The following is a 15,008-nucleotide window of genomic DNA, read 5'->3' as shown; positions in this document are numbered from 1 at the left end:
GCTGCTAGGGCTGGCACACGGGCGCTGCTCACGAGCTGCAGGAAGTGCTTGGATGCACTTTTGAGGGCACAAGGGCTGCAGGATCCCTCTCATCACAAGGGGGAATGGAGCTTCATAATCACAAATTAAATTCTGTTTTTCATTCTGACTCATTGCAGCATGAGAAGGGGAAGCACTCAGTTACCAGCCCCACCAGTTAGCTGGACAAGATCCTTCTAACCTGCTTTGCCCTGGTTTGCTTTGGCAATGTTTCCCTTCGGTGCACTTGCAGATGTGTACATTCGATTCAGCAGTAACCACATTGCTCAAAATACACCCATAAGACTGGATATGTCTGCGTTCAAAGGTGCCAGAATGACTTCTATCCTGTATTAACACTGTGGAATCTGTGGGTTTACTTTGTGGGTGAAAAATTAGAGCAGCATCTGCCTTACCCCACGAGTTGGATTGTACAGGTGCCTGGGAGTTCTGGTACTGCTGGCAAATTCAAACTGGATGCAACAGGACTATCTCTAAGAACAGTTTTGGGTCTTTGATGTTAGTCAAACAAAACACTTTAAAAATATTCATAATACATTTTCCTGGCAAAATAACATAAAAAAAAATCAGATAATCCCTTTGAGGTGTTTCATATTAACCTTGAAAGGCAGGAAATTGGCATATTTTATATTGATGGGAGCAGCTCAGGAAATACAAAGTGAAAGCTATGAATAATGAAACATGTTAATGTTTCGTATTCTAAAGGTTGATCTGCACCTGACAGATTGCTTTAACTCTTGGCATTAACAGTGCTACTGAAAAAAAAAATAATAAAAGATTAACGGGATAGTATTTTTCCCTGTCATGTTACAGGAGGCCTTAATCCAAGGCTCCTTTCTAAACGCAAAAGAGCGAGCACATAAATTTCAGTGGACTTTGGATCAATGTTCTAATGCATGAAGAATGGCAGTAATGGCAGCAATGAAACGTGAACAAGAATCACAGCATTCAGAAGCAGCACAGAGGAATTTAAGGAATATTTAAAGAGATTGTTTAATGCAAACTTTAAAAAAAAAGTCACTGAAACAGATACATCCTTCTCCTGAACTGTTTTATAAAGCAAAATTGTGCTAACTCATAACAGTGTAAGTAAGAGAAGAAGGAAGACTTGCAAGTTGGTTTAAAAAATGGAAAGAAACTGCTCGCTACTTAGTCTAAAAAAAAATGGTGGTGTTAATTGTGCTGAATAGCTTGACTTGTAGCTCATGGGGGTTTCACTCAGAAAACAGAACAGTATTTGCATTTCCAAAGAAAATTTGATTTTCTCAAGTATTTTGAAAGCTATAAAGAATGTAACATAAAGATCACTGAAGTTTTGGTTCAAATTTTATGAACAAAAATTAAAAGAATCACAGAACAAGGAATAAGAAAAATAATTCTTTTTTGTTAAATTTCAGTGAAAAGTTTTCATTGTCACTTCCAATATTCTTCCATACAGTTCCAAATTCTGATCTTAGCAGACAAACATAAATCTACAAAATAAAACTTATTCTAGATGTTTGTAATTAGTTTCACTGCCTAAGCAAAGGATTGTGCAGAAAGTAAAGCAATAGGAAGAGAAACAAAACTGAGCATAAAACAATTATATTTTAATAGAAGGAGAGCACTTGGAAAAAAAGCATGATTTTTAATCTGACAGTGACTCTTCAAAATCATGTTTAATAAGATGCGTAGGTAAAATAAACAGATAAGTAAGCAAAATAAAGAAATAGATAAATACATGAAACTTGGCATGCATCACCTTCCTGGCAGTGAGTGTTACATTGCCAAAGCTGGGAGTTGTATGGAAGGAGGTGACAGGAGCCCATCACCAAACAACGAAAAAAATTCAGGCACTTACTTGGTGATTGGGGTTTGGACCATTTACCTCTTCTGATTTGGAAGTCCCTCCATCACCCTTGACTGACTAAAATAACAAAGGATTATAGGGCTTCTAACTAGGTTCTTGGTTTAAATACAAACTCAATATGAAAAAAAGCACATGAATCAAACAATGCAAGGTTCAATTTATCTACAGCACTAGAACAGAATCAGACATTTCAGAGTATCTACTGACATTTTTGAAATACCCACATCTCTCAGATTTGTGCCAGCTCCCTCCTATGTGACATGACTGTCTTTTTGAAGGTGATTTTTCCATTTAAGCTTGAGAAATGTGAATGGGGTGGACCAGAGATCATGTCAACTGATAAACCAGACAGCGCTGGCAACGCTTTCTTTTGAGAAGAGAGCTTCTGCTTGCGATTGGGAGACAGCCCTATCTTACAGGATCTAGCTGGGACTTCCTTTTTATTCGACCCATATAGGGAATAATTAAAGCCTATTTCATAGACATATTTTGTATTTTGTCATTAACAACCATTTTCCCTAGTTTCCACTTGCCGCTTTGTTCCTTCTCCCTTCCGTGCAGGAGGGCAGCAGCTCTGCCTGATCCCGCTATTCCCAGGATCAGGGATCAGAGCAGACCCCAAGGCTACAGCCCAGACAGGTCGTTCAAAGCAAACCTTACCTCTGAAATATGTTTTTAAGATATGATCCCCTATATGTACCTTAAAAATAACAGCAACCCCTTTGACAGAGCTGGCTCAATGAGTGAATATTACAAGATCTGTGACAATTAGATTGGACTTTGGTTATGATTAGTAATATAAAACAAACAAAACTGATGGTGGGTGCGTGTTTAATTTAAAAGTGTTCAACATGGTATTTGCCTGAGTATCAGTTAAGCCACAGAGCAGTAAAGTACAAAATAAACTCCAGAATTTCAAGGTGCCTGAATTTAAATGTCATTTTTCATAGTGTAAGTTCAATGAAAACAATGAAAGGATGTGACTTTTGCTCTAAAGATAGACCAGGCGGATTTGTGGTTTTCTGCAGCTCGTCGATTTGTTACTTGCAGCATAGCATTATCAGCTTGATCCTAGGGACTACAAGGATATGTTTTAGCATCTGATTTTCCTATAAAACCATGGAAAATCAATGCATAGTAGTATGATAAAAAACTGAACGACGCTGTGACAATTCATTTTTTGAGAAAAAAAATCTTCTGTAATTTGTCTTTCTCAGCCCCTTGCACGCTTATATGCTCATAAGAGGTTTTATCTGTGTGAGAGGCTGTAGAAATGGAGGAGAGGAAGCACCGTGCGGTCTGTCTCAACACTGCACACTAGTAGCTCCTTGTATGTATGTATGAAGATGTTCTGTGATAAGATCTAGCTTGTCTTTCTATTTAAATGCCTTCAGAGAACTGTAATGATGTCAACAAAGTTTATGCTATAAGAGCAACCAGTTTGCTACCTTAAAAAAAAAAAAATCAGCTTTCAGCCACCTTCTAAAAATTGCTCTGAATTTTCACCAGAACAGCACAGAAGAGCAAAGGCTTTGAGGACCTTACTGAGACAAAGTTCCCCATTGCTTTCAGTGCAACTTTTATCTAATGATTATAGAGGTTTGGCTCAGGAGCACTGCCAGCTTCTTTGATCATTTAGGATTGCTCCTGCTCAGTTCCTGACAGTGTTTTCTGCTTTCTGTGGCAATAGGGGTGGATCAGCATATCTTTACATGGAGAAGGGTGGGGTCAGGCTTGCTACATTTCTGTGAATAATAAGGGGAAATAAAGTGGGACAACATAAAATAATTATTCTTGAATCAGGAAGCTAATCCTCTTGTAAAAGTTTATTTATGTGAGGCAGGGGGGCAGCATAGCTGATGCAGAATAATTCGTACAACTGCAGGCACTTAATTAGGAACTAGAGTTCATTGTAATTCCAGAATGACTTACTGAGTTTGGAAGTGTTGTCATTAATACTAAAACTGGACATTTTATTTGCAGAGAGCAGAGCCATTTCAGACCATCTGTGATGTTGGTCAGTTTCTTGGTTGAAGACAAAGGTATGAACCTCAGTTTAAGCTTAGTATTTCTGCTCATGGTAGTTAAATAATGCCATTTTGTGCTTTTAACATGTCTACAAAATATTTCAAAATAGAGGCAACTGACTTATCCAATTTCACATCTCTATTTATATTCTGTGAAGAAAAACAGGAACTTTCTCGATTCAGATCATCTGACCAGTTCTAGATATTTACTCTTTTGATCCTTAAACATGTTTACTCGTAGCCTTAAAGGGAGCCTCGTGTGACTGGTTCAGGTACAGCTGTTTCTATTAAGATACTTGCATCAGGTTGGTTGTGTCTCACCCTGTATATAAATAAGATAGCTAGGTGATTTTGATTAATGAGGCCTGAGTGACATGTTCAAGTGGCAGCACAGCATTTCATATTCATATATAAGGTGCGGCCTAGTTAGATAAAATAGTGCTGATATTTCTTCATCTCTCATTGAATCACAGGCCTTTAAACTAGTGCCTTATGACTTCCCATTATTTCCCTTTTTCATTTCAGTCTCGGCGATGACATTTGTAACTCTTGCAATTGCAAACACTTCATACCAGTTAAGAACAGACCTCTATACTGAGCAAGTCAGCAGGCAGCCCAGGACATGCACCCTGCCTCTTCCAGAGAAAATAAATACTCCAAGTTTTAGGAACAGTTATCCTACATCAACAGCATTAATCAAAGTGCTATGGACATATCTAATTGCTAGGGGTCTGTGATGTAGTGTCTGAGTAGATTTTATCACTTTTCCTAAATGTTTCTTTCTCCATGGTGAACTGATGATTTAAAGATTCCTTGAGCACAGAGAAATAATCTAAATAGATGAAGCAGTTTAACCCAGCAGGGGAACAGCAGGTAGTTTGCTGTCTATGCTTTCTGTTCTGGAGAATAATCAAGGTTAGGAAGATGAGCAGTGTTGGAGAATTACAGAAGGGGTGTTTTGTCTGGGGAAAAGTATTTGTGACATTAAGTCTGCATAAAGTAGATTGTCCTACTGAGACTTCGTAGTTTTCCTTGACATCCACCACGAACAAATCTCCTTTCTCTTCAGCTTCACGGAGAACATGCAACAATTCCAACTTTGTGCCTATCCCTCGGGGTGCTGATGACAACGCAGGTAGCGCTGGGCACCTCCCGCCAGGCACAGGCAAAAACAGCTTCTCCAGGGCCCTCTGGAGGAGAGGGCTCTATGGGCTAGGTAATAACCTTTCTATCTTGGTTGATAACCAAATATTAAGCACACATATTTCCATCACACTGGCTTGTTTGTTTGTTTTTTTTTTAACTTAAGTAGACTTCCAGTCCCCAGACAAGGCACACAGAGAATAACTGACTTGCCTGCTTGGGCAGCAGACTGTGACTGTGAAGTAAAATTAAACTTTATTTTCTGAATCTGAGTCTCGACTCTTAAGAAGATAAGCTATCTTTTTGTAGGCATCTCAATTGTTTGTAAGTATAATAGAACTGTGGATTTTCTCAATATGAACTGGATTTTCTGAATATGAAAAAAATGACAATCCTTATATCCTTATACTCTTTTTTTTTATCATACTAAAACACTGGCTAGCACAGAATACCAGTGTGCTATGCACAGCATAAAAAGTATTTTCTTCAATGGTTTTTTGCTTGCCTTTTTCCCCCGCTTCTCTATCTGCTTATTCAGTTATGTGGAGGTATGAAAGGACACATTTAACGTCCTGGCTTACGGAGCTAGTCTGATATCAAAGAAAGTCAGGTGCAAATGTCTCCCGTCTTTTCAGGAATTTATAGAGTAAGAAACCTTCAGATCATCTTCCGCAAGCAGAAGGGAAACACAGTAGATGACCATATTAATTTAAAATAAAGTCGAACGCTTTCAACAACTAGAGCCATAGTCAATCTATTGCTAGATTAGAGACTGAACAACAAAATATATCACCAAACAGGAGCCTGAGTTTTACTAAGGAAGTCCAGCAAATTCTGTCCCACTGACAAGTTGTCCCAGAGACCTAAAGCACTTGTGCTTGTTAAGATCTTATCATTGCTCACTGGTTCCATCTGCAAAAAGCCAGCAGTGCTCCTGCCAGACACACCAGTGACCTGCACCACACGGATGGACCTTGCGTACAGGTCCTGCTGGCTCTTCAAGACACTGCTCGCTCCCCTAGAAGCCCCCCGGCACAGTAACCACCTGTGTAAGATGCTGTAGCAGAAGGTACATTCAGGCACTGCTGGAGGCTTGTCTAGTTTTGCAAGGGAAAGATGTAGATGTGCTAAAGAGATGCAAACATGTTAAGTCATTTTCTCATGCAGGAAGTGTAGGGGCCTGGTCAAGTGCCAGGCATCTTGCTGTGTTCCTCCATCTCTGTAGTCAGAAGTGCAGCGTAAAGTCTCAGGTGTTTGAGTTAGTTTTTGATTAACTATCATTAGTATGAATAGCAGAGTAATGGCATTAGCATGAAGATTGGAGAAGTTGCAAATGGCAGCCCACAAAAAAGTGGAAATGAATCTGCTCTGAGCTCTGTGGTGCCACAATTACACAGCTACCAGGACGTGAGCCAGTTATTTAGAAGCTGGCTCAGGAATGCCTTCGGTTTATGGCTATTACTGAAGGCTTGCCAGACCTCAAGAGAAAAGTACAGTGCAGACAGACCATTTCTGAGTGGAAATTATACCTTCCAGGCCAGTCTGGCAACCGAGCTATTCTGGGCAGAGGGGGCCCTGATGAGCTTCTCTCTACACGCCTCATCCCAGCTGTTCTCCCCACTGCGCTGGAACTTTGTCCTGTTTTCCCTATATAGTTTCTTGTAAGAAAATCAAGACTTTGCGAAGGGAGATGAGGCTTTTAAATGGAGAAGCCAGCAGATACTTTGAACTCATAAATATTTCATGCATTTGCAGCAGGTGTAATAATTAGTTCAGAAGCTTAAGAGAGGCTGGTTGTTTAGGAGTGGTTACAATCCTTCCACCTGCCCTAGGAATCAGAAATAGCAAAAGTAAGTGAGACCAGTGAGAGAGCACAGAGCTCTGTGACAGCTACATAGCCAGGACTCTGTGCAGCAGGACAGCAATCCCAAAGTTATTGTATTTTAATAGATATATTAAAATAATTAGCATCTGTTTGGAGTCAAACATAGAGTAAATCATCACAAAAGGATCCATAAAGCTGCAAGACAGGTCGTACAGTTAATACAGTGGGTGAGTGTTTGTCTGTCTTCTAGTTCCGTCTTTTTGGCCAAATCTAGACTAAGCCCCTGCTCTGCTTAGGAGAGTGTTTGAGCTGCCGCTTTGTAACACAGCTCTCTAGTTTGGCTCCTTTTGGTGTTTTTTCCACCATGACTAAGATGGGTGTGGAACACAGCTTCTATTTTTAATCACTGCCTTTTTTTTTTTTTTCCTTTTTGATTTGAAGTTGTGGTTGTCTCAGACTTTTGTATTTGATACATATTACGCCTGATTCATACTCTGCATTCCTAACACGTATGGGGGACAAACCTCTATGGCCCCTTGCAAAAAACAGGGATTTAAGAATAAAGTTCAGACTTTCCAAACATACTAATTTTACTAAGTGCCCTTTGGAATTAAAGGCCTGTAGGATTCACAGTTTTTCGGCTGATCTAAAAAAAGAATTAGGTTAGATCCTCAGATACACCAGAATGTCTGTGTGGTAAATTAATTTTGAGGAGAAAAAAAACCCAAAAATGCTTTTATCGTGTATTGTGCTGAGGCTACTAAAAACCTAAAAGAGTAAAAGCCACAGTACAAACTTCTGGAAGCAGGAAAAAATAAAAATGAGGATTTGGGGGTCGCCCAGTGGCTGCCCTCAGCTGCACGCGCAGGTGCCTGCAGGGTGCAGGCCACGCGGCCGACCTGCTCTGCAGCGTGAGAGGGGACGGGCTGTCATAGTTTAATGTGCACATTTTACTGTGCCCGAACATCACGTAGCTGCCTAAAACAGCACCGAGTAAAAAGAAAAATCTTTTTCGGACTCCTTTGCAAACCTGCCAGACTAAGATACATTGTTATATAAACCCTTAGAGCTGTGACAGACACTTTTAAATAGAGTGGCGTTAGTTCTAGCCTTGGATTATGTCCTTTCTTGGCCACCTTTCTAGATTCTTTGGAGGAAATTACAGCAGATACAGATACCTGGAGAGCAGAAAAAGAGCAGGGCCACTGCGGCTGATTAAAAGCCTCCTGGGCTGGCCCTGGGAGCTGCGGCAGCCCCATGAGTGTCCCTGGAAGAGCCACGAGAGGGAGATGCAGAACACGGAATGGGCCGGGCAGGGCGCGGGGACCGGCCCCGTGGGCGGCGGGAGGTGCCCGAGCGGGGCCGCGGGGCTGCCGGGCTGTCCCGCCGCGCTCATGCACACACCCCGCTGCGGTCCCAAAGCTTTTCCACGGTTACCACCCCCAAACTCGTCACTGAAACACCGACATTCACAATGCCCCGCTTACCAGTTTAAAAAATTTCCTCAGGTTTGCTTTGGGGGTTTTGATTTCTTCTCTTCTAGGTTTCACTTCTGAAGCTTCTGGGCTTTTGTTTTCCTCTTTAGCAGGAGCCACTGCTTCTAAAGACACCTCTGCTTTTTCATTGCTTACAATCTCTGCTTCATCCGATGGGCTCTGGGGTTATTTTTGGCAAATATTAAGAATGCAGAAAAAAAAAATCAGACTTAATCAGTAAGTTTTCCTTTTTCTTTCTCTCTCTCTCTCTTTTTTTTTTTTTTTAAATAAATTAACAATCACAGTATGTCAGAAATGCAGTGGGTTGGAACACGAGGAATGAATATGGTATGGCAGGATTCCCTCAAGACTTCACTGCAGCTGTACAGGTTCTTAAGGAACTCTGTTCATCACAATTCAAGGAAATATATGACAAGTACAAGTCCGATTTTTTGAAAACACTTATTTAAGGGCTTTCTTGAATTGTGGCACCAGTTCCCAAACACTATCATTTCTCTTTGGTTACAGTTTAAAGCAAAACCGAAATGAACTCATCAAGACTTAGGCTGTTATGAGCCAGGTAAAACCAGCAAGAGTGAAAGAAAGATCAAACCCAGGAGTTTGCCCATTAGAGCACGCATTGTATTAAGTAATTAAAAAGAAAATCTACAACACTTCAGACATTATTAATGGTTAAAGCCCTGTTTAGCATCCTTCTTCAAGAATGAAATATAGAAGCAAAGGATCACGGCCACAGCTCGGGTCCTTTTCCACTTGCAAAGATATAAATGACTTCTCGAGGCACAGGGGAGTTAAGCGGCTCATCTATTTCCTCACCTAATCTCATGGGTCACAGAGACTCTCCTGCATAGTCTTGACCCCCATTTGAGTTCAAGAAAACCTACAGAGAACTCAGCAACTTTGTCCTTATAGAAAGAGTTTGGGTCCCACTGAGCTTTTGTGGATTACTGAAAAGTTCCCCCTATTAGAACAGGACTTCAACCAGAAGCATGCAGCTTATAAATTCCTCTGAAATATGGGTCCCCATAAGATGTATTTATTAATCTTCTGCATGCCTCCATTCCACAGCCTTCTCAAGGCTATCCTGGGAGTGCTCAGTGTATTCAAGGGAACAAGAGAAATTGCACAGTGCAGAACACACGGACCGGGGCACATATCTGCTCTAGTGGGCTTAGTGGCAGAGCTGGCCTGGAGGCTAAACATACATTTCCTTAGCTGCCTGTCCTGCTTTTTATAAATGCCCTGGTATATAACACTTCCTTCTGTGTCTTCAGGAATCCCTAAATAATTCCCATCCCACTGCAGCTACACAGACAAGCATCTTCCTTCCTCCTGTAAAGAACGAGCTATTATCATGCTAATAGCCAAGTAATTGCACCTGAAACAAGCCCTTTTTCATTTTGCAGACAAGTGCAGAAAGGTGCAGTACGTTATAAACCTGGGTCAGTTACACTCTCAGCCTTCGATAGTGAATCAAATGGAAGCAGTTACCCTAGGTATTGGCATTTCAGAAACAGGCTCCTTAAATATATTGCACAGTAACAAATATATCCTATGGTAACTGTAGAAGAGAACTGCTGTAAATAGATCACACAATATTTATATTTCACAAACTTGACACACACTTGCAGGAACTCACTTTTGATGCATTCATGATTATTTTGACAAAATTAATTCTGCCCACATGAAGAACATGAGAACAATTTACAGGGTAAGACTGAAGATTTATTGTAGTGCCATATTCTGCATGTGTCCTGCAGTGCAAGTGCAGTAACACTGCTCTCATAGGCTTTTCCAGATAGCTTCAACTCAGTGATTCCTCCATAGTATCTGTGGTTAAATAGCCCTTGGTGGGGGTTTCCTACAGAAATGATACCCAGCAGCATCCTGTGGCAATTAACTCCACAGCTAAAGCGTGGGAGTGGGTTTTTTTGTTTTGTTTTTTTCCTTGAAATTTACTTTGTCATCAGATACTTCCACTTGATTCTTTCTACTGCTTCCATTCTGAGGAACAGTGACAGATCTTTCCCGCTCACCTGTCTACGGGACAGGAGTCACTCTAAATCCCTGTCATCTTCCCTTCCAACAGCTCTTTTTCTAGGCCAGAAAGCCTTAATTTATCTAGCTGTTCTTCATGCAGAAGCCATTCAGTACCTTAATGTGGTTTTCTCTTGTTACTATACCTTTCAGTTCTATGTTTAGTTCCTATATTAGGAGTGGAAGGGACCAGGACTGCACACTACATGTAAGATGTGGGGCTTCTAAAGATTCAATTCTGTTCTTTAATCCTTTTCTTTTGTGGGTGAAATGAACAGGGATTTGGGGAGGAAAAGAAAAACAATGAGGGAATAAATATGCCCTGCCCCCTGCTGCTTGAGATGACTGTGTCACAGCTCCCTTCCCATGGAATTGTAGATTTAATTTATATTTATGAACATTTCTGAGATGATCAATCCACAATAATTTCAATCTATATTTCTGCCTCATTCACCCATACATATAGTCAATTCACCCTTTATTTGCTCGAGGGCAGTGATTCACGGGGCTCCACAGGGCAGCAAGGGAGCACCCCGGTTACAGCTGGGCTCGCAAATGACTTTGGTCTCAAGCCACGTCTTTGCACTGGCCTTAGTGGCACTGCTGAGAGCAAATTTATCCTGGGGAGAAATGCCAAATACCAACATGCACTATTAAAAAAAAAAAAAAAAAGAGCAAAGTGATAGTCACCTACTCAGAGTGTCTCATTTGTTTAGAATAATCAGCAACTTTTAAAAATATATTTCTTGCTGGATCCTATTGAAAACTTAAATTATATTTCCAATAAAAGCCTAAAACATATTTTGAGTATCTCCAAATCTGGAGGTTCCGCTACTTTCATGTAGTCTGAACAAGCTATTCAGACATGCTGGGACAAAATGAAACTCTAAGACACCCCGGCATTCTTCAGAGAAGGCTGACTGACACGGCAGTCTGTTGGAGGCCAATGATACAAGAAGGTGGCATGTTGCACATGCAGAGACACACAGGGAAGCTCTGCATATTTTTTTCAAAAGCCAGGAGCCTCCTCCTTCCAAAAAAGAGCATTTTTTTTCTGACAGGTTTTTAGAGAACAGAGGTTTTATTTTCATCATCCTGCTTCCCTTAGAGAACTAGAAGAAGGATTTCTTTTTATGCATTCCAGAGAAATTGAAAGATGATTTTGGGAGGAGCTGGAAGGTGAATGGGAAAAGCCTGACAAAGAGGAATTCTCAATAAGCTTGGAATGATGTTGCACACACTTCTCTGGAGAATCAGGATAAGTTGCCTTTCTACATTGCCGGGGACCAAAAAAAAACGTGTTAAATTTTATGACTAGTTCTATGAGGCAGAAACTACAATTTGTTTATAATATTAATTTCCAAACAGTCCAGCTCTATCAACATACATGTTCTCTTGTCCATAAGTTATATCCCTATACCTATAAGTTGCATATGTCCACATTCTGCCTCCAGTTTATTTGGACACAAATTACAATAAATTCTACCTAAGTCAGCAAGCCATTCCTATTATGCACCAGAGAGAGAGCTGCTGTTTATTTTAACTTTCTTTTATTTTTTTTAGGGGAAAAATGTATTCCTTGCCAAGCTCAGAATACTATTTTAAGAACCATTTATTTGAGGAAGTAAGATGAACTCTATCCTCTGTTATTCCTATTACAGAACTACTTTCTTTTTTTTTCTCTTTCAAAATAATATTTTAGTATATCTTCCCTCATTTTGTTTTATAAGTGTATTTTCCTAGTCTCTTTGTTTCGCTGTGTTTGGAAAGTATTCTTCCACCCCTTAGTGATAATATCCTGGATTTTCTTTCAGTAATTAGATTACTTAAAACAGCTACAGTGCAAAGTTACTTTCCACTTTGGGTCCTCATTTGGTTCCTACAAGCCCTCCTTGTTTTTGGAAGCAGCTACTACATCACTCGCTTGTCCATGTTTCTGACCATGGAAATCCTCATGAGCATGTAATTTATTTGTGTCCTGGAGAACGCTGCTGTGAGCTCTCCTCCACTTTAGTTTGTCTGACTCAAAATACAGGTCTTCTTCTGGCCATTTCTCCATCAAAAAACAGCCAGAATGCCATTCCCTCCTGCTTTTCCAGGATGCCAGCAGGTGAAATACTTCAGGAACTAGATAAGTCCTGGGCAATTTTAACATTTATCTCACCTGCTCCACCCGAATACTTATCTCTTCTTTCCTATGGCAGAGTATGTTTGCAGGCTTAGCAATAAAAGGTGTCATTCTGCTTTTCTTAGCAGCCAGCCACATTGCTGGGTGCAAATTCCCCTTAGTAAAACATGTGTGATTTTGTGTATTTGTATGGCAACAAAATTGCAACAGCTTAAAATTGTTTCTGTTTTTTTTTCTTTTTTTAAAAAAATATATCTGCTTTTAAGATGAGTCACAGAGGAGTGTAAATGATACTCCCTGAACGACTTTCCTCCCTCATTTATTTGCATGCTTTGATCAGATATAGATGATGTGTCATGTACCTAATCAGAGATGTACAAGGTCTTGGAACCAGCTTTCCAACACAAATGTGTTGCATAGCTAAGCAGTATTTTCTAAAAAATATTAGTATTTGCTAAAAAAAAATGCTAGTATGACAAATGTTTGAGTAACACTTTTATGAAAATTCTTAGACAGACTGATCAGGAAATGGGACAAAGGCAGTTGAAGTGGTTTTCATCTGAGGAGCTGAATAGAAATTCTTTTCCTTTTTTCTTTTTTTGCTTCTTCCTTTACATACTTATTCATCTCTAGTCAAAGCAGCAGCATTAACTGCAATGTGTTGACAGGCACTTCATTAGCAATACTTTGAAGTGAAACCTTGTCAGAAGATAGATATTTGAGAAGTTGCCTGAAAGGGGAGAAGTTAGATCTGAATCGCAGATCTATTGAGTGTTGTGGTTGCTGCTTGCTAGTTCAAAAGAAAAACTGCACATTAGTGTGAGTTACACACCTATTTAGAACAGTTGCTATCTTTGACTCTCTAACCTAGCAAAGAGCAGTACATTAAAGGTGTCAGAATGCAAGATAAAATCATTGCAGGGAAAAAAAAAATAAAAAAAAGACAAAACTCAGCCCAGGCTGAGTCTGAGTCCACCCTGTGCTTTAAGGACTTTTTCACATCTGTCCTCATTTTTTTAGCCTCAAGCTGACTGGGTCAACAAGGTCTCTCATCAAAGGAAATATAATATTCTTCTCTGTCAAAAAAAATCCTGTAAAATAACATCAGTCTTTTATGGGTAAGAATTCAACACTCAAGCAGGTAGCTCCCTGATTTAAAATATTTAAAATTCAATTCTCTGCTGCAGAGGTTTGCTCCAGAAATTTCATAAAAGCATTTTATCTCAGGATACTTCCAGGTGCAGGGAGTTCAAAGTAAGCCAAAATGCTCATATTGCAAAGTTTGAAGTCATGCAGTCATATAATCTAGTTTATTTGGGTAAAATGATTTAACTTACTCCTAGTATTTTCAGTGCAAAATAAAGTCTACGCTGAGTTATAGAGAGTTCTCTACAGCACTTCCCATCCTCTGAGATAATCCTCTTTATTTTAATGATGATGTAGAATAAATTAAGCCCAGTGTTAGAACAAACTGCACAGAATCCTGGTGAAAGGTTTATACCCTGAGGTGTTTGAGTTCCCAGGACTTCCGTGAAGATTGTTGTAAGGTAAAAAGACATAGGGTGGTTATGTAGACTTAATTTAGATGCAAAATGATATATAGGAGCTCATATTCACTGCAGATAGAATTTATATCATAGAGAATAGTGAAATATCTATTTACTATGTTTGTTCAAAATAACATTTTAAAATCTTACCAGAACCTTTCCAGATTCATTACATTTTCTTACCACCTCTTTCTGCTCAAGAATGATTTTCACTATTTTTATGCGAGAATGGTTTTTTTTTTTGCTTGTTTTTTCCTTCAGAAAACACTGAAGCTCAGACTAGTTTCATTACTCTTATAGTTTTACACCTAGAATACTTATGGCTCTTTGCCAAAGGAACTTTTTTCTTTTTCATCCTGATGTTCTGCTCACATCCCATCTCAGTTTTCAAATAAGCCGGATTACTCAGACACTTGAGGATGTTTCTGCAGCAATGGTAACTATGTGAAAAATCTCACTCTACGTCATCTTTACAGGTTTCCTGTCATTATAAATACTTGATTCACCCAGTTCCACAGAAGATTATATTCCAAATAACAGCTATTTCAAGCTTAGATGTGAAATGAAGCCAGCAAATTATGATTGTTTGCTTTGTAAACATCGAAAAGCTTTAGATTTCTAGAGCATGTAACGTACTCAAAGCGTGTCTCTAGTATCTCTACCCAGCAGAGCAAACACAGCGAAAGAAGCTCAAGGCTAATGCTCAGCCAGCATCTGCTTATTTGGAAGTCTTTCATTTCTGGGATTTTAACTCGAACAGAAGCCCTGGAAAGCAGTTATTCAAAATAAAGTGATTCAGGAAAAGTGCAATACAGCTCTTCTCTCAAATGAAATGAACAAGCCTTTCTAAACCACAAAAACATAATGGAAACAGGAAGCTTGTTTTCCCAATTAGTCTTACTTTAAAAGAAAATCAT

The 15,008-nt window shown here is 39.6% G+C and overlaps 1 protein-coding gene across 1 annotated transcript in view; it reads right to left on the bottom strand.

Annotated features, from left to right (window-relative positions):
- BCAS1 (brain enriched myelin associated protein 1) overlaps nucleotides 1-15,008 on the bottom strand; it is a 44,546-nt gene that overhangs the window by 7,466 nt on the left and 22,072 nt on the right. The window contains exons 9-10 of the mRNA XM_010223548.2: nucleotides 8,371-8,538; nucleotides 1,880-1,945 (exon numbers count right to left, since the gene is read on the bottom strand). Coding sequence (XP_010221850.2) covers nucleotides 1,880-1,945; nucleotides 8,371-8,538 — 234 coding nt within the window. The remainder of the gene's footprint in view (nucleotides 1-1,879; nucleotides 1,946-8,370; nucleotides 8,539-15,008) is intronic.

This window comes from Tinamus guttatus, unplaced genomic scaffold (assembly GCF_059628265.1).
Source record: "Tinamus guttatus ecotype Peru unplaced genomic scaffold, ASM5962826v1 Tinamus_guttatus_pri_ptg000027l, whole genome shotgun sequence".
NCBI classification, from domain to species: Eukaryota; Metazoa; Chordata; class Aves; order Tinamiformes; family Tinamidae; genus Tinamus; species Tinamus guttatus.
This window is presented reverse-complemented; position numbering and strand designations above follow the sequence as displayed.